The sequence below is a fragment of the Protopterus annectens genome, chromosome 7.part0, assembly GCF_019279795.1.
Source record: "Protopterus annectens isolate FY-2018-M chromosome 7.part0, PAN1.0, whole genome shotgun sequence".
In the NCBI taxonomy this organism is placed as follows: Eukaryota; Metazoa; Chordata; order Ceratodontiformes; family Protopteridae; genus Protopterus; species Protopterus annectens.
The window spans coordinates 1,118,314,896-1,118,341,001 of record NC_056739.1 but is presented as its reverse complement, the minus strand read 5'-3'; the positions used below and the strand labels follow the sequence as shown (position 1 = coordinate 1,118,341,001).

The 26,106-nt window shown below is 39.2% G+C and overlaps 1 protein-coding gene across 1 annotated transcript in view; it reads left to right on the top strand.

Annotated features, from left to right (window-relative positions):
* CIAO2A (cytosolic iron-sulfur assembly component 2A) overlaps window positions 1–26,106 on the top strand; it is a 203,088-nt gene that overhangs the window by 118,816 nt on the left and 58,166 nt on the right. The window contains exon 3 of the mRNA XM_044077698.1: window positions 19,955–20,004. Within this exon, the coding sequence (XP_043933633.1) occupies window positions 19,955–20,004 (50 nt within the window). The remainder of the gene's footprint in view (window positions 1–19,954; window positions 20,005–26,106) is intronic.

The following is a 26,106-nucleotide window of genomic DNA, read 5'->3' as shown; positions in this document are numbered from 1 at the left end:
CTGCTGTCCCAGCAGGAGGGACAGATTTTGCATCCACATCTGAAAACTCTGAACCTTGCAGCCTGGCTTATCCCCTGAATACACCACAAGTAACCCTCAGCAAACAGGTACTGGACATCCTTCTTTAGGTCAAAAGGGCTAGTACTAGGAAATCCTATTCTGAAAAGTGGAAAAGATATTGTTCTTGGAGCCAGTCTCAAGGAAAGGACACAGCCGTGCCCACCTTACCTCAAATTCTAGATTACCTAGTAGAGCTACTCCACAGAGGTCTGTCCTTCTTATCCATTAAGATTAATGCCTTTGTCATCACAGCTCATTAAAATACTGAGCCTCCTCTTTTTTTCTCACCCACTCATCAATCTCATCAAACAGTTCCTGAGAGGAGCTAACAATTTAAGGCCCCCGAGGAGAGCTCTCACCCCTGCCTGGGACCTTAACTTTGTATTAGAGAAGCTTATGCTTCCCCCTTTTGAGTCTGCTGCTGCAGCAGAGTTAAAATTCCTCTCTTGGAAAACCGCCTTACTTCTAGCCATCACTTCAGCAAGAAGAGTGTCTGAGCTACAGGCACTAATGGCTGTGGAACCCTTCATTATTTTCCATGCTGACAGGGTTTCCCTCAGGACTAACCCATCATTTATGCCTAAGGTGCTATCCAGTATGGCTTTAAACCAATCCATCCATTTACCAGCCTTTTTCCCCAATCCTCAGAATAAAGGGGAAAGGATCTTGCATTCCTTGGACATGCACAGACAGCTCGGGTTCTACCTTGACAGAACTAAACCTTTCAGAAAACCTGACCAGCTGCTAGATGGCTTTTCTACAGGGGCAGAGGGCAAGGCCATCTCAAAGCAGACCATTTCCAAATGAATAGCACACTGCATCCATTTCTGCTACAAACACCATGGAAAACCTACTCCACAGGGGATCAGAACTCATTCCTCTAGGGCTACTGCAACCTCTACAGCATTTCTCAGGGGGAGTCCCTACCAGGGACATCCTGGAAGCTGCAACCTGGAGTTCTGTACACACCTTCACCAAGCATTACCACTTGCCTATCTTTTCTAAATCCAGAGCTGGCTTTGCCACAGCAGTCTTACAAGGCCTGCTAGCCAGCCCTAATACTTCTTGACTGCCTCCACCCTTCAGGTTTGGGAATCAACCCAAGTGTGATGACTGCAACAGTGAATCACGAAGAACATAGTACAGTTGTGTACACTTACCATAAATGTAGCTGTTCGAGTTATTCACTGTTGCAGTCAGTTACCCTCCCTCCAGCTCCCTGATTTTTTTCTATACTTTCTACCTATCCTCTTTTTGGCCATATCTTATGGCAATGGTATTTACTTTTTATTGGAGGTGTTACACACCATGTAATTGCTTCCTATTTTGGGGGCTCCTGACATCTGGGGCAAGAAAAACTGATGTAATGGCATTGACTGCATGTTTTATACCCCTGACGACCTGACGTCATGGAAGAGGCGATAGCATCCGATGCAGAAATCCCAAGACCCTGGTATTCGGGCCGACTTAGGGCTACCTGCAGGCAGATGACCCAAGTGTGATGACTGCAACAGTGAATACACTCTAACATCTACATTTATGGTAAGTGTACACAACTGTACTTTATGCTTAACAATATGTTTTATTGGTAAAATTTAAATGAATATAAAAAGCTGAGAAAGGAAAAGGAATAAAACATGAAATATACAGTGTTTGCTTAATGTCTTACTGCAAACTCAACTATTGTATTTAATACATAATTGCAGTGCTTTTATATGATATAAATAGATTCCTAAAGATAATAAGTTGTATACTCAATTCTACATAAAGCAACTATAGGATACGTTTTATCTGCTGTATGCTGACCCATAACTTAATTTTTGTGCTCATTCCATGTTATTTAAAATTATATATCACTGTAAAATATTTCATGTGTTTATATTAATACAAATTCCGGTGCTGATCTCGTGAAGAAACTGTTTTATTACATGTTACTTATGTTGATCATTATTTATTTATAACACATCTATCTTTCATAAGTTAATATCTATAAATAAAATAATAGTTCTGTAGGCAATATGTTCATACCCTTGCATATTTAAAGGGGAAATAGATGTTTGATGTAGTAATAGAATTAGTCAACGTAGAAATAATTCCATGGCAAATGCAAGTGTAATACAATATAATGTAGAGGCATTTTCTTAATGCAAACTATGTCAATGATTTTGTATTCATGTGTAAAGAATAAAGGAGGCATATTGCCAAATTGAACTTGAATCTTTTCCCCTGAGAATCTAAAGTATGTCATTAGTAGTTATCTAGTTGCTGGAAGTGAATTGTTTAGCTTTTGTAGCAATGTATAAACGTTTAATTTATTCAAGAAGTGTTTGGTAATAGTGGCACTCTCTTTGACAATCAGAATTGTATAACAGTGAATACATCTAAGGAACATATTTTTTCACATATTTAGAAGAAATGCTTCTGATCTATTTATTTTTAAATATAAGTGCAAATACTTATTGTTATGATATTCCAATGATAAAATTAATTTGTGTGATGCGACACTGTCTATATTATGTAGTTAGTAGTCTTATTAGAATTTAATGATATACTGTTACTTTAATATCATAAAATACACAAAGGAATATATCTGCAATGTTTCATCTCATAGTATTGTTATCAAGCAGTCTACTTTAAGTATTATCTTTTAGAACTCAGCTGGATGTTAGATGAGGTGTGAAGGGTAGTGTGATAATTCAATGTTTATCTAATTGATTAGGAATGTTCGTTCCATGTTTGATGTGGAAATTTGTTATTTTTAGGTTTAATATGTTTTATACAATACCTTTTGAATTGCGTTTGTTTTTAGTCCTGATTTAGTAATTATTAAACATCTAATGGTAAGGAGAACTAGCTTGAACACATACTTGTTGATATCTACATAATTTTAATTCTAAGAGAGATATTGGGTAATGGGAATAAATACTAACAGTACTTTAAAATCTCAACTATAACCACATATGGAACTAATGTTACTGTCTTTAAACATCAGTGGATTGAATAATCCAAAGAAAAGATCAAATGTGACGATATTTAAAATTGTATAGAGCCCAGGTGGTCTTTCTTCAGGAAACCCATTTTAAAACAAGTAACAGCAACTTATGGATTCCTAATGATCATCAAATACTAGGTCATTCTTCCTACAATTCAAAGACTAGGGGAGTAATGATCTTTTGGAAAAGGAAATATTACTCTTCAGATCATTCACAAATATGAAGATAAAGAAGGTCTTGTATTTCTAGACATACCAAAATTCAATAATAGGATCTGGATTTTAGTAAACGTATACTAGTTTCCTGGCATGGCAGTAGGGATTGCTAAAATATTTAGACTTTGCTAACACTGATAAAGGTAATTTAATAATTGAAGATTTTAATTGTATTTTGTATAACTCTGTAACTACTAACAAAAGACCTTTACAGCTCGCTTCTACTGTAAAACTTCTTAAAAAGTGGACTGAGACATTTTAACTTAGTTGATGCATATAATATAAAAGAAAGCAACTCAATAAAGTTCTCTCATCATGCATCATAGATTTGGTACTCAAACTGGAGTATATATTTCTCAGTATTTAAATTTGTTTCTTTTTTTCTCCATCCTTCCCTGCCTCATCTCAGATCATAACTCACTCATTCTTAAGTTTCAAACAGATTATAAACAATTAACCTTTATAACAAGAATTCAAGCTTGCATTATAATAATTAAAGATTTTAAAGCTTGGCTTGTTTTTGAACTCCATTTTTTCTAGAAACTAATTATACAACCGAGATTAATGTAGTTATGACCTGGGATTCATTAAAACTTTATGTCTATGGCAAAATTTTTACATGGTTTAAAAACAAAATTAAAGAATGGGACACTGAATTACAAAACATGCAATCTCAGGTTTTGAGGAAACAATCATCCTAGGAGATGTCAATATTAACTGGTCAGATATCTCCAATGACAAACCAACCTTAGGCTTAAACCTTCACACCTACACTCAACTAATCTCAGATATCACAAGACCAAACAAACAAAATAGCAAATGTACAATTCTATTCTGGAGCATGATATCAGATCCTAAAAATATCTCCACTTCAGGTATACTCCCAGATAGTATCAGCGACCACTCACCAGCATTTATGGTACGCAAGCCTACCAGTATACCAAATTTACATCTATATAAGTATACCAGAGATCTATCACAGTTCTCAGTACTGTACAAAAGCAACTGGAATCCCTTAAATAAATTAAGCAGTAGAGTCCCTTAACTCTACATTTCTCAATATCAAAGACAAAAAGAGTAAAAGCTAACCATGCTGTTTGGCTTACCTTGCCCACAAAAAAAATCATGGCTTCTAGAGACAAAGCCTGGAAATCCTGGCAAAAAAAATAAAACAGATTCCAACCTGACTCTATACAAACAACTTCGCAACCAAGCCAAATAATTAGTTACTAAAAATAAAAAAGACTACTTCCAAAGAATTCAAAATCAACACTACCATAAAGCAGTCATTGCCCTTCTACACCCTGGGACACACCACAATCCATCCCCAAACCCTGACAAATCACCCTCTGAGCTAGCTTCTCTCTAACTCATACTTCATAGAATCCATCAATAAACTCACTACCACCTTCCCTCCCATAGACACCAATCCACCAAACAACAATGTTTCTCATCTGCCTTCCACTTCTATACCTACTTTTTTTCTCTCACCCATACCCACCTCCACTATAAAAAAAAATCCTTCTCAAACTAAAACCATGTACAATTGTCCCTGACAACCTTCCTGCTGAATTCTTGCAACCATCAGCATCCTCATCAATAGATCTATCCAAGAATCATGCATACCCGATATCTGGAAAAAAGCTTATGTTCTTCCACTTCACAAAGGTGGCAACAACTCTGACATTTCTAACTTCAGACCCATTGCCATACTCTCCCCCATTTCAAAAATACTCGAAAAATGTATCCAAACCCAGGTACTCAATCACCTAGTTACACAACAACTGCTTTCCCCCACACAGCACGGCTTTAGACCAGGACATAGTACCAACACTGCCCTTATCTCATTCCTAGACACTGTTAACAGAGCCCGTGACTCTGGATCCATAGTATCTGCACTCTTTCTTGATCTCTCAAAAGCATTTGATACAGTCTCACACCCCCTCTTACTACTCAAACTAGCCAACCTTAACCTATCTCCCTCTACTCTCCAGTGGTTCACTAACTATCTTACCAACAAGCAACAGTCTACCATCTGGCAAAACTGCTTCTCTCCATTCATAAATACAAGGCTCCATATTAGGAACCCTCCTCTTCAAAATATTTATCAATGACTACCATACTAGTCTTTCAGACTCTACTCTAATACAATATGCAGATGACTCCACTATCATCTGCTCCTCCAAATCTTCTCCCTACTACAACAGCTTGCCCAAGAAGCTTTTTCCTCCGCTGAATCATGGATGTCCCAGAACCATCTAGCCCTAAACCCCAACAAAACAAAACTCCTTATCTTTACTCCAACCAAAAACTTCCCAATAAATAAGTCGGAACTCACTGTCCAGTCCCAAAATAAAATTTTCATAGACGTTGTCCCCAACACTAAGCTGCTTGGTGTCACCATTGATGACAACCTAACCTTTGACCTTCATATCAATAATAACATAAAAAAAAAACATCAGAAACTAGGATCCCTTTACAGACACAACCACTTTCTTACTTCTCCAGCAAAACACACTCTCACCTCTGCATACCTGCTTCCAACCCTTCTATATGGGGCACCCATCCTTACAAACTTAAAATCCTCTCTAAAAAACAAACTAAATTCATGCTACAACAAAATTGCCAAATTTGCCACCAATGCTAAACTCTCCACCCATCATTGTGCTACACTACAAGAACTCAACTGGCTTGAACTACCCCAACATCTAGTATATCTACAACTTACTATTGCCCACAAACTCATTAATTCCCCTGATGCCTGTCCATCCCTCTCTAGTTTACTGACCATCTACCACCCAAACCGGCAACTTAGATCTGAAAATAAACTACTACTAAATGTCGATAAACCCAAGCTTTCAGCTGGACATATGTTATACTCCTTTTCTGTCTCCAAGCTATGGAACAATCTCCCCCCTGGACTTAGAGCAATCACTAATCTCATTACCTTTAAAAAATCACTAAAATCTCATCTCACTACACAATGGCTTTGTTCCTGTAGCTACAATAACCATAAAATATGACCCTTCCAACTTACTATCTCTTCTTCCCCTATACCATGTCCCATAAACTTCGTCTACTCTCCCTATCCTAACTATTTACTATTTCAGATTGTCACCCTTTCTCTTTGCCTGTCACCTCTGGATATCTCTTACTCTCACTTCATTGTATAAGGTCAAATAGTTGCTATGTCCCTAAACATCTATTATTCCTTGTATTGTATATAATGTTGACTACATATGATTACTGTATTGTCTTAAAATTTGTCTTGAAAAGTTTTTTGTCTACAAATAACTGTGCAGCGTTTCTGCAATTATTATTTACTGCAGTGTTTCAAAATTTTATGTATATAAAATTTTGCCTCCACTGAAAATGGGTTCGTCAGACCCAGTGGACTTTCCCGGTAATCAAATGCAATAAATAAATAAATTATTAATTTAAAACTAGCAACACTAAAAGCACTCCAGATGATAAAAAGGAAATAGAAGACTTAAAATATATATTGAAATCTTATCTCACAAGACTAGTATGGCATTAGAAAGTTTAAAAATAAATTCCTATGCCACAAGACATAAACATATACATAACTTATCAGTGAGGATAACAGTACAGTCTAAAGCCAATAGTATTATCAACTTGCTACATGAGGGGAAAAATGTGTCTGACACATGAGATTTTCTTGTTGCCTTTAAACATCATTATACAGGACATTATGAAGAGGGGAGTTTACAAAATGGATCTTTAAACTTTGATCATATCTCTTTTAGTCTTAAGAAAATTCAGAAAATGTAAAACTGGATCTTCAAAAACAAATTGCATATAAAGAAGTCACAGACAGAATTAAAGAATGTAAATCTAACAAAGCTCCAGGACTTGATGGCATCATTATAGAAATGTACTAACTTTTTCCTTCATCTACTTCTTTCTTCCATAGAACATTATTGGAAGATCAAACACATTGTACTATACCTCATTTTTGGAGATGCTCCTTGGTTATCCCAATTAAAAAAAAAAAATAGACCCTAAATGTTGCAGTTATTACAGGTGAATTTCTCTGCTAAATAACAACTACACAATATTTATGTCCATCCTAAGTTACATTGCCTCCTATAATAAATGAAGATCCAGCTGTTTTCATACATAATAAACATATGTATGATAATATCAGGAGAGTACTAACTCTTACTGAACTCTTAAATAGAGATAATCAAGAAACCCTGATAATTGGATTAGACATAGAAAAAACCTTTGATTCTTTAAACTGTGATTATCTGTTAAAGGTATTCTCTATTTGCATTCCCTTCTTCCTTTTATTTCCCTCATAACAAATATATGTAAAAAAAGCATCCATCCTATGTCAAACTAGGACCATTTACTTTGGAGTCCATTCTTTTAACAAACGGCACTAAATAAAGGTGTCCAATGTCACCTGTTCTGTTTGCAATGGCTGTTGAATTCTTTGCCACAATAGTACGACTCAACCCAAAGATAAATGGTATTGAGATATATATATATATATATATATCAGTACAATTCTAGAATAATGTTATTTGCGGATGACCTTCTTACATTATCTAATTCAAAAATAGCTCTTGATGAGTTAGATTCATTAATAAAAAAAATTCAAATAGCTTCTGGTCTTTGTTTCAATAAATTAAAATCAAAATTCTTGATCTTAAATAAAAAGAAAATACAAGCTGGTAGAAACCATATTATTGGCAGTCAAGTAACTTATCTTGATTACTTGGTATTATTTTATGCAAGACCATAGAATAAACAATAGCTGTAAATTATAGTAATATATAAATGTAATCAAAACTCAAACAGGCAAGTGGAACAAAATATTTATCCCTTTGAAGGTAGGTTACAACTAATAAAGATGATGCATCTTCCCAAGATTTTATGTATAAAACAAGCCATATCTGTGATACCTGAGAAGTGCCTTTTTAAGAATATAAACACACTTTTATTAAAAATTCTGTGGTTCCCTAACAGAAGTAGAATTGCTTTTATACATCATATTAGACCATGGGATCAAGGAGGAATTAGTTTCCTGATGGAGAAACCTATATTAAGGCTTCCATAACTAAAATTGTTATAAAGTGAATAGACCCAACTTACTTCTCAAATTGGAAGTTGCTACATTTAACCATATTAATAAATGAAAGTCAGTCCCTAATGAATTTATCTTTGAATGACCAGCTTGATACGTTCTGATATCTCCTATGTCTAAGTATGCAGTATAGTTTATCAACACTTACTAATTAACTCTATTAACTTTGTCTTTAGTAGTTGTAAAAAATGTTTTCGTGCAAATATGGATATCAAGATATGGTTTGAATCTGTTCCTTTCAGCATTACAAAGACTTTTTTTTTTGACAAGATGCAAAACACATTATCTTTTGGGATTCCACAAATTTTGTTTGCTGGCAACACTGCATGCAAAATTCTAAAATATTAGACATTCAGCATGTTATGGCACACTTTAAATTGTCATCTCATGATTGGTTACTTCTACAAAATGTTCTAACATACTCTCAAGATCTATGCAGAATAATTAATAACTCTTCCTTTAAAGCTTTAAAGATAAACCAAGATTTATAACGTGTCTGAATTTGTATACAGTAATCGTAATTTGTGAACAGACCTCCCAACCATCCCGAATTACTCTATTTTTACAGAGTTTTGGGGTCTCAGTAATGGGGTGCCATGATTCCTGAGTGGCACCCCTTCATTTCCTATTTTTTCATCTAGTTTTTAGACTTTTTAATTTTCGCTCTTTTTGGAGCTGACATCATCATTTGTGTGATGACGTCAGCCTGTCGGAATTAAGCTCAAGGGGTGTGCGTGGGAGCGCATCTGTTTGAATACTGGGTCTGCCGTTTCAAGGAGTTGTTTGTGCCATATGGATTTAAGCTCAACGGACTGCCAGTTGTGCCGTTATGGATTTGTTTTACAACTGCAGAGTGAGCCAGATGGGTTCCGGGCAGAGTGGTGTGTCTGTGCCCCTGTACCTTAGGTACAAGGTAAAAAGAGCTTAAAGTCCCTAGCTGCCACCACTTGTGAATTCATTCCTCATATTTTTGTTCTGTTCCTCAAGTCTGTGATTTTAAGGATTTTTGTTGCAAAGCACTGAATGATTAAATTCACTAAGTAATGATAGGCATTTGAATTTCAGACTTCATGTTCTTCAGAGAATAAATGGTAACACAAATCCTTTTATTCTAGCAATTTTCTAAGTTTATAAGATCAGTTAAGTATTTGAAATGTGTCCCTATTTTGGGGCTGTATTCCCCCATTATTGGCTTTGTCTGGGTTTTTTGTGCTAAGAGGTTGAGAGCTATGGTGAGAAGTGAGAACTGAATTCACTAAATGATGGCCATTTAAGTTTGTCTGTCTTTCAAGAAGCTGATGATTTGGCATAGGGGTATGTTGTTCTAGTGCACAGGGTCCTGGGTTCAAGACTTGGCAGTGAAATGCATGGTGGTAATGTGTTTTATTCTAGCAACTTTCCAAAATTATACAAGCAGTGATTAAAATGTGTGTCTGGTTTTTGCCCTTTTGTCCCCCCCTAAACAAAAAAACTGAAATTGAAAATAAGTACAAGAAGCTGTGCAGTATGCCTATGGCTAACACTACTGTCATTCTATTTATATATTTACACTTTTATGATGGAAATGTTCTTAATTGGACAGTTTTTGTCATTATTGGTTCATGCATTTTGTTTCATTGCCTACTGGAAAAATGTTCAAACTATAAATTTAGAATGCAGTCTAACTTAAGTCCTAACAAGTCTGCTGTTTTATACAAGGAATATAATTTAATAAAGTCGGGAAGGTGTATCAAAGAATGCATGTATGTTTCTTGTTTTGTGTGCAAGGGGCCTATGATTTGAAAACAGCCCAAAAGTAATCTTTATCCACCACTGGCCAGATGCATTTTCTTTGGATGTGGTGTGGGTTTCAGTGCTAATTCAGTGACTGTGAGTTTCAAGGACAGAGAAGATTTAATGCCAAGTCTGTTTTCATTGTGAGACAGTATTGCTTTGTTTAGCAGATACCTATTCGTGTTTGTGTATTGTGCTGTAAAATGTAAAAATAAAATCCAAATAATAATTTTAGATGTAAAGCAGTATGTACATAGTATTTATGGTTAATGGGGTGAAATAGCCAGGTAATGGGACATTGGAATGGCTGCAGGCGAGACTCTGGTACCATATTTTGGTTGTCTGTTCTTCAGTTTGCGTTTGAAGGTTATCCCACAGTTCCATAGGAGTGGGCGGGGTTGTCAGTATGTATGCAAATTTTATGTTAATCCGCATACAGATTTGTACCTATTTTTCATGGGCCTTGTCCAGAGTTTTGATGATTCCATTTTGAGAGTTATGTTTATAAAGCATTGCCTCAAGACTACTAAGGAGGACTTTATGCTTATCTCTAGAAAATAAAGGTAATATTTTACTTTCTGTTAAATTAACCTCTTGGTTGCAACACTGGACAATATATACCTGGAAATTTCTGCAGAGAAGAATGCTTAGTTCTGGAGTGTTGATAATTTTTTGAAAGATCTATTTACAGATTTGTTTACACTATCCAAAGTTCTAATTTTACTAAATGCAAATGAAGGGCTCTATTTGAAGAGGGACAACCTGTATTTTATGATGGATGATGCTAGCAATCGCTAAAAAATGTATAACCATTTATGTAACAAATGAACTCCATCTCTCTCTGATGAATATGTAATTTTTAATTCTTTATGTCAATCTGCGTACATTCTATCATATTGGTTTTCTTTCATTGCTTTACTTTTCAGGCCTGATGTAGATATTTATATAGTTATTTATTTAGTAGAATTTTACATTGTGATGCAAGTGTTCAATTATTTAATTTGTTATTGGAAATAAAAATTGAGTTAAAAAAAAAATTAAACAGGCTCAACCCAAGTCAAGCCTCGTCAGTCTTATGAACGTCTTTCAAAAGGTCATACAGGACATGGACAGTGATCCATCCCACTATTCATGCTGTCTACCTGCGTCTAGCAGATTGGATGTCATACCAGATGATAGGATTGTAAACACCCTAATAGTCTTAACCATAGCTCTTTGCTCAGATGAGTTGCAAGCTGGCTGAAGAACAGAAAGCTTAATGTCAGGGTAATTTAATGCCTCCTCAATTAAGGGAAAGGTAACCAGTGGCATTCCCCAGGGGTCCATCCTTCCTTTTTGGCATTTTGATCTCAACACTGAAAAAGTATCATGATGACTGCAAGTTGGGTGTAGTCAAATTCACAAATTATGCAAATTCCCTTCAAACAAAACTATCACATGTTAACATCCATTGCCCTGAGAAAAGGCTTAAACTAAATGCTGAGAAATGCAGTATCATCTCTTGCAAAAATAAATTGCTACCATGTACTGCATGAGTGATTTCCCCATTTCCAATGAATCTGTCTTCAGAGACTTGGGCACCTGGGTAGATGGCTCTGTTTATTGATAACCATGTAGTGACCATACTCAGGAAATCCTTCTGTATATCAGTGCTAATAACCAAGGGCTTCTCTTCCAAAGCCAAGGAAGTTATTGATTGCCTTGTACTCTGCTCTGGTTAGATCTATTGCAGAATATAGATATATTGTAGTAGAATATAGGGTATCATCTACCCTGGTTAGATGTATTATAGAATATAGGCTGTCTTTTGGCATGCATCAAAAACCTCAAAAAGACCATAGAAGTTCTTAACAAAAATATTCTTGGTTCTCAAAAAATCTTTGCTACCAGGAAAGGCTAGAATTACTCATCCTTTACTTAGTGTCATATAGACTGTTGAGGGGAGATATGCTCCTTGCTTTCTGTGCCCTCAGTGATTCTGTTGCCCAAGATCTCCTTTTTCTCATTGTGTCAAATAGTGCAACCAGTACTACAGGAAATCTCAGTCTACATCAGGGAATAAATAAACTGAATAGGTTCATCACCCAACACCTCCCGTTGTTCTATTCTCTTCTCTTCTTGCACGTTAAGCAGTATGATTCCATATCTGCAGTCAGACATGGCTTTGACAGTTGGGTGGGTACCTTTAAAATATGCTCCAGAACTTGTGGACCTTGCCTTCCTTGAAAAGGTTGACAAGAGTTTGTGAGTAGCTATTGGCAAGGAACACAAGGCCTCTGGTTTGATAGCCTTGTATTTTCTATGATTCCTGTGATATGAGACTATGTGATACCTTATACGATGTGGATACATTGCAGTAGATGCAGTCCACCAAAATGCACTCCGCATAATTGTAAAAAAAAATGGAGCTGACACTCTATTGACCAAATCAAAGAATTAATGAAATTAAAAAAAAAACAAAACTTTTTTTTTGGGTGGGCACCCCCACAGTTTTGAATAAACTAACTTTGTGGTCACTGAAGTATTTGTTTACTCCCAACATTGCGCATCTGTGGACCTAGTATATGAGGATTGTTAAGCAAATCGGGATTCATTTATTTCAATTTGGCAAAACGGTGCTCAGAAATAGTGCAGTTGATGAATTAGTATGTTCCCATGGCGTCATTCCAGTCCTGGTGTTTTGGTCTTTTTAATGTATACCAACATATCACCATTGACACCTAATAACTCTGTCCTCATAAAATCATTGTAAGAACTCCTGATTTTCTGCTGCCGTATAATCTGTTATTTCTTTGAGTCGGCCTTTGTACTGCTTCTGGATATTCAAGTTTTACTTACCTTTTGTGATGGTATTACACTAAAGCTGTGAATAGAAATGGGACACATGCTGACTTAGTGCTGTGGAGTCAGGACTAGTACCCGATCATTTCAAGACATGTTTTGGTGATGGCACTATATCTTCAGTTTTTTTTTTTTTTTTGGCTAGACATAGCCTTTTGTCATACAGAATACATAGCCTGTCATTGTTACTGGGCAGCATATAAGTAGACATTGTATGACATCCCTTAAGAAGACCATTTTTATGTATTGTAACAGTAGTCCGCATTTGCATGTTGGCCATAATTTCACATCCTCTCATTTCAGATTACTGTGGCACATTGACGCAGAATCAATTTGTATAAATTGTATGCATTGTTATTGTAACCTAATGATTTACTTTAATTTTTTCAGCTTTTGTGAGGGTCTTAATTGGAAACTTTTGGCAGACATTGAAGAGACCCTTTGGTGCAAAGCCAGAGTTTACTGTTTCAGAAATAGTTTATCTGGTATAACTACTGGCATAGAATCGTGGCATCTGTCTGAGCTGCTGACTGAGACTAGGAGCTATAGAACTTCTCATGTGGGAAGATTGGAGGGCATGGGTATCCTAATTGTTTATTCCATCTGTAGAAGGGAGCTTGTGGACAAGCCAGCAACAAAACATTTGGTTAGGGTTTTGTTGTTTGTCAGTGCTGTATATAATTAGTGCCATGTGTGCATCCCTCTCAACTTGGAAACATCAAAAATCTGGACAAGGCCCATGAAAAATGGGTACAAATCTGTACACTAATTAATGTAACATTTGCATACATAATTAGGTAACCCCACCCACTCCAATGGAATTGTAGGATACCAACTTTCAAACACAAACTGAAGAACAGACAACCAAAATATGGCACCAGAGTCCCCCTGCAGCCATTCCAATGTCCCATTACCTGGCTATTTCATCCCATTTACCATAAACACTAATGTATGCATCCTGCTGTGGATTTTATTTTTATTTTTACATTTTATAGCACAATGCACACGAATAGATATCTGCTAAACAATGCAATACTGTCTCTCACAATGAAAATATACTTGGCATTAAAACTTCTCTGCCCTTCAAACTCACATTCATTGAAACAGCTTTGAAACCCACACCACATCAAAGAAAATGCATCTGGCCAGTGGTGGATAAAGATTAACTTTAGCTGTTTTCAAATCATAGGCCCCTTGCACACAAAATAAGAAACATACATGTGTTCTTTGATACTCCTTCCTGACTTTAACAAGTATGCTGTATTATACAAGGAATATAATTTAATAGACTTGAGTCAGAGCACATTTTAAATTTATTTTGTCAACATTTTCCCAGTAGGCAATGAAACAAAATGCATGAACCAATAATGACAAAACTGCCCAGTTCAGAACATTTCCATTATAAAAGTCTATTTCCACACACACACACACACACACACACACACACACTCACACACACAATGTCTGTATATATGTATGTGTGTATATATATATATATATATATATATATATATATATGACAATAGTGTAAGCCATAGGCATGTTGCACAGCTTATCGCACTTATTTTCAATTTCAGTGCTTTTTGGTGGGGTGGGGGGGTCGAGGCCTGGGCTAACAACGACCACCACCAGTACTGTTAACCAACAGGGTGCTGGCAGAAATTGGGCTACTGTTGGCCGAAGGAGAAGAAGAGGGGGAAGGCATGCCCGAAAGCCGAAAGAGAGGAGGAAGGTTAGGAGTGTAGTAGTGAGGGTAGGAACTTTTAATGTTGGCAGTATGACTGGTGTAGGGAGAGAGCTAGCTGATATGATGGCAAGAAGGAAGGTTGATATATTGTGTGTGCAAGAGACCAGATGGAAGGGGAGTAAGGCCAGGTGTATAGGAGGTGGGTTCAAATTCTTCTTTCATGGTGTGAATGGGAGGAGAAATGGGGTAGGGGTTATCTTGAAAAAACAGTATGGCAAGAGTGTTTTGGAGGTGAAAAGAGTGTCGGATAGAGTGATGTTTATGAAGCTGGAAATTGATGGTGTAATGATGAATGTTGTTAGTGCATGCGCTCCACAAGTTGGGTGTGCGATGGATGAGAGAAAAATTTTGGAGTGAGTTGGATGACGTGGTGGTGGTGAGTGTACCCAAGGGTGAGAGACTGGTGATTGGAGTGGATTTCAATGGGCATATTGGTATGAAGGGAACAGAGGGGATGAGGAAGTGATGAGCAGGTATGGTGTTAAGGAGAGGAATGCAGAAGGTCAGATGGTAGTGAACTTTGCAAAAAGGATGGACATGGCTGTGGTGAATACATATTTTAAGAAGAGGGAGGAGCATAGGGTGATGTACAAGAGTGGAGGAAGATGCACATGGGTGGATTATATCCTATGCAGGAGGGCCAGTCTGAAGGAGATTGGAGACTGTAAAGTGGTGACAGGGGAAAGTGTAGTTAGGCAGCATAGAATGGTGGTCTGTAGGATGATGTTGGTGATCAAGAAGAGGATGACAAGTGTGAGAGCAGTGCCAAGGATCAAATGGTGGAAGTTGAAAAAGGGTGATTGTGAGGTGGAGCTCAGGGAAGAGTTAAAAAGGCACTGGGGGGCAGTGAAGAGCTACTGAATAGCTGGGTCACTACAGCAGAGATGGTAAGGAGACCGCTAGAAAGGTGCTTGGTGTGACATCTGGACAGAGGAAGGAGAACAAGGAGACCTGGTGATGGAATGAGGAAGTACAGGAGATTATACAGAGGTAGAGGCTGGAGAAGAAGTGGGATTGTCAGAGAGATGAAGAAAGTAGAAAGGAGTATAAGGAGATGAGGACCATGGCAGAGAGAGAGGTGGCAAAGGATAAGGCATGTGGAGAGTTGTATGAAGGGTTGGACACTAAAGAGGGAGACAGAGGGACTGAGCTGGGAAAGATGTGCAGCAGGTAAGGGTGATGAAGGATAGTGAGGGAAATATACTCACAACCGAAGAGTGTGTGTTGAGCAGATGGAAAGTACTTTGATGGGCTGATGAATGAAGAGAGGGAGAGAGAGAGAAGGTTGGATGATGTGGGGATAGTGAATCAGGAAGTGAAACAGATTAGCAAGGAGGAAGTACGGACAGCTATGAAGAGGATGAGAAATGGAAAGGCTGTTGGTCCAGTGGAAGCATGGAGGTGCTTAAGAGAAATGACAATGGAGTTTTTAACCGGATTGCTTAATGAAATCTTGGAAAGTCGGAGGATGCCTGAGGAGTGGAGAAAGTGTTTTGGTACCTATTTTTAAGAATAAGGGTGATGTGCAGAGCTGTAGTAACTGCAGAGGGATAAAACTGATCACAGCTTGAAGTTATGGGAAAGAGTAGTGGAAGCTAGGTTAAGAAGGAAGGTGATGATTAGTGATCAGTATGGTTTCATACTGGGAAAGAGCACTACAGATGCAATATTTGCTCTGAGAGTGTTGATGGAGAAATATAGAGAAGGTCAGAAGGAGTTGCACTGTGTCTTTGTGGACATGGAGAAAACGTATGATAGGGTGCCTAGAGAGGAGTTGTGGTATTGTATGAGGAAGTCAGGAGTGGCAGAGAAGTATGTAAGAGTGGTACAGAATATGTATGAGGATAGTGGGACAGTGGTGAAGTCTGCAGTGGGAGTGACAGATGCGTTTAAGGTGGAGGTGGGATTACATCAAGGATCAGCTCTGAGCCTTTTCTTATTTGCAATGGTGTTGGACAAGTTGACAGACTAGATCAGACAGGAGGCCCCATGGACTATGATGTTTGTAGATGACATTGTGATCTGTAGTGAGAGTAGGGACCAGTTTGAGGAGACCCTGGAGAGGTGGAGAGAGGAGAGGAATGAAGGTCAACAGGACTAAGACAGAATGTGTGTGTGAATGAGAGGGAGGATAGAGGAATGGTGAGGATGCAGGGAGTAGAGTTGGCGAAGGTGGATGAGTTTAAGTACTTGGGATCAACAAGTGTGGAAGAGAGGTGAAGAAGAGAGTACAGGCAGGGTGGAATGGGTGGAGAAGAGCATCAGGAGTGATTTGTGACAGACTGGTACCAGTAAGAATGAAAGGGAAGGTCTACAAGAGGGTAGTGAGACCACTATGTTGTATGGGTTGGAGATGGTGGCATTGACAAAAAGGCAGTAGTCAGAGCTGGAAGTGGCAGAGTTAAAGATGTTAAGATTTGCACTGGGTGTGACAAGGATGGACAGGATTGCGAATTTGTATGTTAGGGGGTCAGCTTAAGTTGGATGGTTTGGCGACTAAGTCAGAGGTGAGATTGCGTTGGTTTGGACATGCTGAGGAGAGATGCTGGGTATAATGGGAAAAGGATGCTAAGGATGGAGCTGCCAGGTAAGAGGAAAGGTGGAACTTCTAAGATGAGGTGTATAGATGTGGTGAGAGAGGACATGCAGGTGGTTGGTGTGACAGAGCAATATGCAGAGGACAGGAAGAAATGGAAACAAATGATCTGCTGTGGTGACCCCTAACGGGAATACCCAAAAGGGAAGGGGGGACAAAAGGCCAAAAACCAGGGACACATTTTAAACATTGCTTGTATAATTTTGTAAAGTCGCTAGAATAAAATGTTGTGTTACCACCATGCATTTCATTGGCAAGACTTGAACCCAGGACCTTATGCACTACAGTCACAGCAACATACCACTATGCCAAATCAGTGGATTTCTGAAAGGAAAGCTGAAACTTAAATGGCTATCATTTAGTGAATTCAGTTCTCACTTATCACCATACCGCTAAACCTCTTAGCACAAAAAATCTGGATGAATAATGAGTGGAATAAAGCCCCGAAATAGGGACAAATTTCAAATACTGATCTTATAAACTTAGAAAATTGCTAAAATAAAAGGTTTTGTGTTACCATTTATTTTCTGAAGAATATGAAGTTGGAAATTCAAATGTCTGTCATTATTTAGTGAATTCAATCCTTCAGTGATTTGCCACAAAAATCCTTAAAACCTCAGATTTAATGAGGAACAGAACAAAAACATGAAGCATAAATGCACAAGTGGTGGTGGCTAGGGACTTTAGGCTCTTTTTTACCTGTACTCATGGTACAGAGTTTGAGCCTGAGTACCTCTAGCCACCAGGTGTATCCTCAGTGTGATTGTTTTACACATGTTTCTGAATCACAGACCTAGCAGCAACAGAGTCACACAATCATTTTCAAAGTAAACAGGTTATAGCTTGATATTAATCAAGTTGTTTGACATCATAATTCCGGTGTCCTTAATGCAATCAAATGTATGTAAGAAATACAGAAATCTATGTGGAGATGTGTGATTTGGCCATTGTCTTTGAAACAATGACATTTATTTTATAAGTCTAAAACTTGCAATTGTAATTATAGGTTTTATTTTGAATATGCAAATGTCATATTTTGCTGCAGTGCAGGACAAATACTGCCAAGCAAAGGATAATATTTTAGCAACTTTGCCAGCTATATATATAGCAAAAGTAACACAAATCTTCGCCCATATGTAAGCTGTGCAATGATTCCTTGCTTGCTTTGCAAACATTTACAGACACACACACACACACACACACACACACACACACCCTGCTCTGACAAATACCTTCCTTAAGACCCTGGAAATAAACAAAGCTCTGCACCAGCAAATAAATACAAGAAAATAAAGCAGCTCGCTCCGAAAGCAGTCCAAAACCAAGCAACACAGCAAAAACCAAGAAGCAAAGTCCGTAGATAGTCAGAGCAAGACACGTTCTTCACTCCGTTGCCACAATGCGGGGGCTCACATTTCTGCTACCTGTCAGCACTTGTTTAATATGTATACCACTGCAGTTTCTCACTCCTTACACGTACATTCCAAAAACAGTCACCATTTTTGACTCCCATGGCCATTCTTACTTTATTTTTTAGCTTGTTGTGACAACAGTCTGCCATGGGCTCTGTCTCTTCCTCTGACTATCTACGGACTTCGCTCCGAAAGCAGCAAATAAATACAAGAAAATAAAGCAGCACTAATGCGCCGACAAATACCTTAAGACCCTGGAAATAAATAAGACTCTGCAGCAAATAAATACAAGAAAATAAAGCAGCTCAAATGCCTAGCTGAAATAAATCCATCTGCACTTCCCCGCTCGCAGACAGCTGGAAATCCATTCAAACAGTACAGAAATGCAGGCACATAAGCCCTTGAGCTCAATTCCGACAGGCTGATGGAGCTGACGTCATTGTGCACGTGACGGCGTCTGCTCAAACGTGAAAGAAACAAAAATTTCAAAACGGCTGGGAAAAATCATAAATGAAGGGGTGCCACTCGGGAATCGTGGCACCCCATTATTTGGACCCCAAAACTCTGTAAAAAATGAGTAATCCGGTACAGATGGGAGGTATGCATGTGTGCCATATGCTTTATTGAATGCATATCGGGAGAAATGGACTAAAGGGGTACAGACTGGATAGTCCTTACAATAAGGCACCTCCACCAAATTGTCCAACTCAGATTGTCACTGCTAACAGTAGTCTGTGTTTGTGGTTAAATTTGGTGTTACACTAAGACTATGCTGTTTGGTCTAGAATCCTGGAGACAGTTATCTTACCTTGAAGAGTGGAATAGTTTGAGGGTTAGTTGTAGGCCTTACACTGATAGTGAGTAGAGGTGCTTAGTCATCCATCTTGTATCGGTGTTGGTTGTATTTAGATCTGGGTTGGGAGCATTCTTATGCAGATGATGGCATTGTATGGCATCAATGAAAGCATATATCTACAGGTCACTGGAGTTTCTTTCACTGTGGTGTCTGATTGAATAATAATGTAAGTGCTGTGACAATCATAACTGCACTCTTCTAGACCATGCATACTGTTGGGTCAAATTTAGGGTGTCCTTTCTTGAACTGATATACAGGTTCACAGACTGTGGTGATTAGACTGCATGCATGACTTCATGATTTATGTTAGTTTGAGCATGCAACTAATGTAGTTCCTTTTTATTTCAGGCCTTTGTCTACGTGTAAAACTTCAGAGATGTTTGCCTTTCAGACATAAGGTAGGTAGTCTCTCAAATGTTTCTGTATGCTGTATTTTGAACTAGTAGATGTTTAGAATGGAAATGGTTGTGCATGAATTTATTGTGATGGTATGTTTTAGAGATTATATCCTTCATCATGTCAACACTCTTAAAACATGCAACTGCCAGGTAGTGGAATCATGCTTAAGTGTCTGGGACAGCAACTAGTTCATCCAACTGTGTGTCAGAATTGCTTAGTTAGAGGTAGAACTTGGAAAGCAGGTACTGAGGGACCCTAGGAAACGTAGTCAGTATTTGCAGAAGTAGTACCAGCACAGTCTTTCATTGTTTAGGCATGTGGAAGAGTGAGAAAGGATGCCTCCAGCAACAAGTTTTGAGGCAACTGTTTGGGTTGTCAAGAACTGTGGTAAAGTCATTAACGTTGTATTTTATATGCAACTATTCTTTTGCAGTGATTTAACAAAATGATGGGGGGGAGATATGGGAAAAGTTTTAAAAATAGAACAGAACAGCTTGTAGAGCTGCAGCCTCAAAGCCTGTAGATTTGTAAACATGAAATTCTAGACGTTAACATTTGGTAGTGTTCTAGGTAGTTGTGTATTTGCAGCTGTGAGTGAATTGCATACTAATGCAAACAAATCCTCTAGGTGGCTTTTTCTCTAGTGTTGATTGTGCCTTGAGAAATGTGTATGATGGAAGCCTCCTGGGATATTTAGTGAAAACAGTGTGACTTTATGGCTAATTATCAAAAGGAAAATCAAAGTGACTCTGAAGGTATTTTAATTTCTAAATCAATATCTGAGAACTTTGTGCACATATGAAGTGCTGGATTCTCTTTTGGTATGCCATGTCCCAGAGAAAGGGAGTAGAAGGCGAGCAGTTTAACATGAACTGAATCTTACCTATGACGTGTGAGAGATGCACATATATAGCTAAATTGGAAGCCAAGCACTTTCCTGACAAGACTGGATTAGCCAGTCAAGAGGAGAAGGTTAACACCTGCGCCACACCACATTCAACACACAGCCCTCCGGAACATACACCACCACAACCCTCACATAGTAACACAAAACACACACCTACCTTTGCGGAGTCTCTCAATAAAAATCTGCCCAAACAACAGAGACCTCTGAGGCAGAAATGCAAACAACCACCACATCCCAGCATAAACCATGAGACACAGCTCACATAAACAGTGTGCCACTCAACCAAAGCCCCTAAGGCAAAACAACTTCTCCAATACACCTAGTCATAGGTGACTCAATAGTAAGGTACACTGAGGTCCCATTCACTAGGTTGAATAAGGAGAAAGTTACGGTTGGCTGCCTGTCTGGTGCCAGGATCCGCCATGTAACGCACGCACTTGGGTCACTCCATAACTGGTACAAAAATGACTGTCATTGTCCATGTTGGTGTGAATGACCTGAGACGTACTTCCCTGGACTACATGAAAAGAGACATAGAAGAGCTCTTGGATCTTGTAGCCCAGGCAGGTATGACACTAGCTCTGAGTGGCATCCTACTGTCACCCAGAATGATACCACAGTACAAGCAGAAAATGATAGACTTCAACAATTGGCTAAGTTTCTGGTGTCATTCTAAGGGGATCCAGTATCTGTCTGCCTGGGATGATGTGATCAACAGACCTCAATACTTCACCCAAGATGGCATGCACTTGTCATCCCACGGATTCTGGATACTGGCCAAAGCTATTGCCACCCTATAGTACCTTTTTTTAGACAATGTCCTGAAGACAAAATTACCACCATAACAGCTACAAGCAAACAAAATCTGAGTGTAGTGCTACTCAATGCTAGAAGTCTAAATCTCAAAATGCACTCGCCCAAAGCACTCCTTAAAATGGAGAACGTCGACATCTGTGCAGTGACTGAGACCTGGTTCAAGCCTCCAGAAAACACCCCAGCACTACCAGGCTACAATTCATATCACACCTTTCGGCCCCTGGACCAAACCACTAAAGGTGGTGGTGTCTCCATATTTATAAAGGATATGCAGACCTCCAGACTAGTAGCCCAACATAACACATCAGAGATTCTTCAGGTACAACAAACACTGGGTAAAACTACAATCCGGGTTGTAGCCTGCTATAGATCCCCCACCATATCCCAAGACATCCACTCCACATTCCTAAACGCACTGGAAAAATATTAGGGTACAACCCAATACCCTTATATTGGAAGACTTTAACTACCCCTCCATTAACTGGGAAAATTTACTCATGTACAAACACACTTGCTCAATGTTTTCTGGAATTTATTAATTCCAATGCCCTGGTCCAACTCATTCTTACCCCCACCAGAGGTAGAAAAATCCTTGACCTGGTCATTACTAACATGGGTGATTGTTGCTCTACACCAGTAATCAACTCCTCCCTGGTCAGATTTAACCACAAGCTAATTACCATGGATATCCACATCCCACTCTCACCCCCCCCCCAAAAGGAAGCCACTGTAAAAAAAACTTCTCCAAAGCTAATTTTGGACTTCTAAAAACAGAGGTGGCTAACTTCATGACACCCATGCAAATGGAAAATAGGTACATGACTGAATCCTGCACCAATGCACTGTATGAGGACATACAAAAGTGCATGGAAATGACCATACCAAACAGAACCAAGATGCTCTCCTCCAAAAAAAGGAAGCCGATCTGGTGGTCCCCCACCATAAACACTACAACAGAAGGAAAAAACTGTTGCAGAAAAGGGTGAAGTCCCAAGACTGGAAAAACTCCCTTGTCAGCCTCAGCAAAAAACTGAGATTCATCATCAAATCCTCTAAAGCTAGCTACGAAAAAAAATTGCTGCAGATTCTAAAGGCAACCACAAGGCATTCTATAGTTATGTCAAGAATCTACATGGCAATACTCAGATCTGCTCTGAGTTGCAGCACAATGGTAATATATATATACAGAACGAACTGATATTGCCACCATATTGGCCGACAGGTTCAGTGCGAACTTTACTCCCCTTTCACCCCCTAAAGGGCCTAAATAATTCCTGAGAAATGCCAAGTCCCTATTATCATGGCTATACAGGTACAAAATGCACTGTCCAAAGCAAAGAATACAGCTTCCATGGGACCTGATAATATCCCTGGCTGTGTTCTACATGAATTACAAAGTGAACTGGCACCACACCTGAGTATCCTGTTCAATCACAGCCTAATTTCAGGCTTTGTTCATACCGAATGGCGCACTGCTATGGTCATCCCACTCCACAAAGGAGGAGCGACTACAGACCCTGGGAACTACTGCCCCATTAGCCTGAGTCTGATAGGTAAGGCTGTGGAGCGCATCATCATGGACTTTTTAAATAAGGACATAGGGAATCTCCAAACTCTGGACCCCGCGCAATTTGGGTTTGTGAAAGGTAGATCATGCCTGCTCAGCCTGATAGACTTCTTTGAGTCTGTCACCAGAGCTGTGGATGAGGGCAAGGTAGTTCACACGGCCAACCTAGATCTTGCCAAGGCCTTCGACACCATCCCTCACTCAGGAATCCTAGACAGACCCCATAAACCCCTCTGTCACCAGATGGGTTGCCAACTGGCTCACTGATAGAACCCACACTGTGAAAGTAGCGGACTCCAAATCTGATTACCGACCATTTACAAGTGGTGTCCCACAGGGATCGGTCCTAGGTCCTCTCCTGTTTGGCATCTACTTCTCTGAAGTTCAAGCCAGCACAAAGGGACTCTGGCTGACCAAGTTCGCAGATGATTGCAAACTGGGAGCCATTATCGATTCTCCAGATGATGTAGATATTCTACAGAAAGGCCTCACTGACACCAGTGACTGGTGCCAGAATCACAGCCTTAAGCTCAATGCCAAAAAGTGCATTGTCATTCCCTTTGGGAAAAATGTGGTGCCCATGAACTACCGCATAGTCTGTATTCCACTAAACACTGAAGAGGTGTGATGAGACCTGGGGACACAGGTTGACAGCAACTTCCCCTTTGATAACCACATTGCCACTGTAGTCAAAGTCCTTCTTTGTTACACATCTCATTACAAAAGGTTTCTCATCCAAGAAGAAAGAGGTCATCCCTCTCTACTCGTCCCTCATTAGACCTGTTGTAGAATACAACACCTCATTTGGTATGTACCTCACTAGACACATACAACAACTGGTAAGGCCACAAAAATACCTCACTAAGAGGATCTTGGGCCTTGGACACATGCCCTATACGGACAGACTCAAAAAACTCAATCTATACTCGGTCTCTTATCGCTTCCTTAGAAGTGATCTATGCTTGACCTACAAAGCCATGTCTGACCCAGAGCTGGTAGATATGCTACACCTAAAGAAATCCTAATCCCTCCTTGCCACACGCTCCAGGGACCTAAACCTCATTACCACAATAAACAGAACATGCTGGAGGGACAGGTTCCTAACCCAGAGACTTCCCATACTCTGGAACAAACTTCCCATTCACGTCAAACAGAGCATTTCACTGGCCCTCTTTAAGAGAAATCTTGACAAGTGGATGGGCAATAGGAAGTTCATCCCGAGGATCACTTCAGAGGCCTTGCTTGACAGAGGCACGGGGAACTAACTTTGGGTGGCATGATGCCAGGGAATCTACTTGGGCTAGGCTTATATAGGCTCCAGGTCCGTTAGCCTAGCACACACCTTTGAACTTCTGCCTTAGAAAAAGCATTTCTGAAATGAAAAGAGGTGCTTGGTCTTTGTGAAAATGTAAAAGCTGGGGGGGGGGGGGGATCATATTTGAAGTACTCTACTGTAACCATGAATATTCCTTAAAGAAAGGAAGGGTGGAGCTACTGTTTCAGACTTGCAGCATAGAGCTAGGCCCTTCTTTAAGGCATCCATTCTTCACAGTTATTTGTCTACTTTTTTAAGCCTGCCTGTTAGGATGGCTGATTGCAGACATTTGGTGGGCAACTTGTTAAACATTTAAATCTCTTGTTAACTAGGTACTGCGGTTAGGGTTAAGACATCTTTAGCTTTGGGCTGCTTGCTAGAGGGTTAAAGCTCTGACTACAGCCCAGGGAACCTGGGTTCAATTACTGGCTTCTGTGATAGCGTGGCAGGGAGGAATGGGCATGCCCATTCTGGGTTGGAGTCCCTAAGGGGAGGTGTAGTACAAAAGGGTGGAGTTGCCCTTGGACATAGTCGAACATGGGGATAGTGAAAGGAAGTGGGCAGAGCATATAAGAGATCCTCTCAGGATGGAAGCACAGATTGCCAAGCCATGTGGGTGCCCTTAGGATCCACGACTACCCCCAGCAATACCGGAGTAATCTTGGGGTAGGAGCATGGCTGGTAGACCTGGCATGGACTGGAGTGGGGGGCAGACCAGTAGGATGAGGTCAGAAGGGACCAAAAAAAAAGAGAGAGAGAAGGCGAGCTTTATGTTTGAAGCTCCTTATATAACTTTTACAACTCTACTGCAGATGAGTTCAAACCCCTGGAGCCCACATGTTCCCTATTCATATTTATACATGTAGTAAATTATGTAATGCGTGTTTATTATGAAATATTGCCTCTCCCTTAGTTGAGATATAAAAATTTGCAGCTGTATTATCTAAACAAAAGTCATCAAATCAGCATGTTAATGCACCAAACAACACAAAAGAGAAAAAAATTAGTTTTGCAATAAGGCTGTGCCCTCCTCTGCATCCCCTTATTTCTGTATGTAGTACCTCTGAAGTTGCATAAACTTGTAGGCTAGGGGACATTTGTGTATTGGGAAAAAGTATGAAGTTCAATGTTCATCCCCGAGTTCATTCACGTCTAAGCAAAGCCCACCCTTTTCTAGAATGGCAAAAGATAGCACTGCATATAGGTTCAGATGTTCACTGATACCTTTGTTTGTTAATGAAGTTTCATTTGAGTGGTTAGCCATGGATCTCCTAGGTCCATTGGTACAATCTACAAATGGCTACCAGAACATTCTAGTTATTGATTATGCCACTAAGTTTTCTGAAATGGTACTCCTGATAAAAGCCAATGCTAAGTCGGTAGCTAAAGAGCTAGTGTCACTTTTCTTCAGTACAGGAAGTTTAATTAAATATTACAGGTCAATGAACATTTTTGACTGGGGAACGCACTGGCTTTCCAACTGTTATAAATTGTAA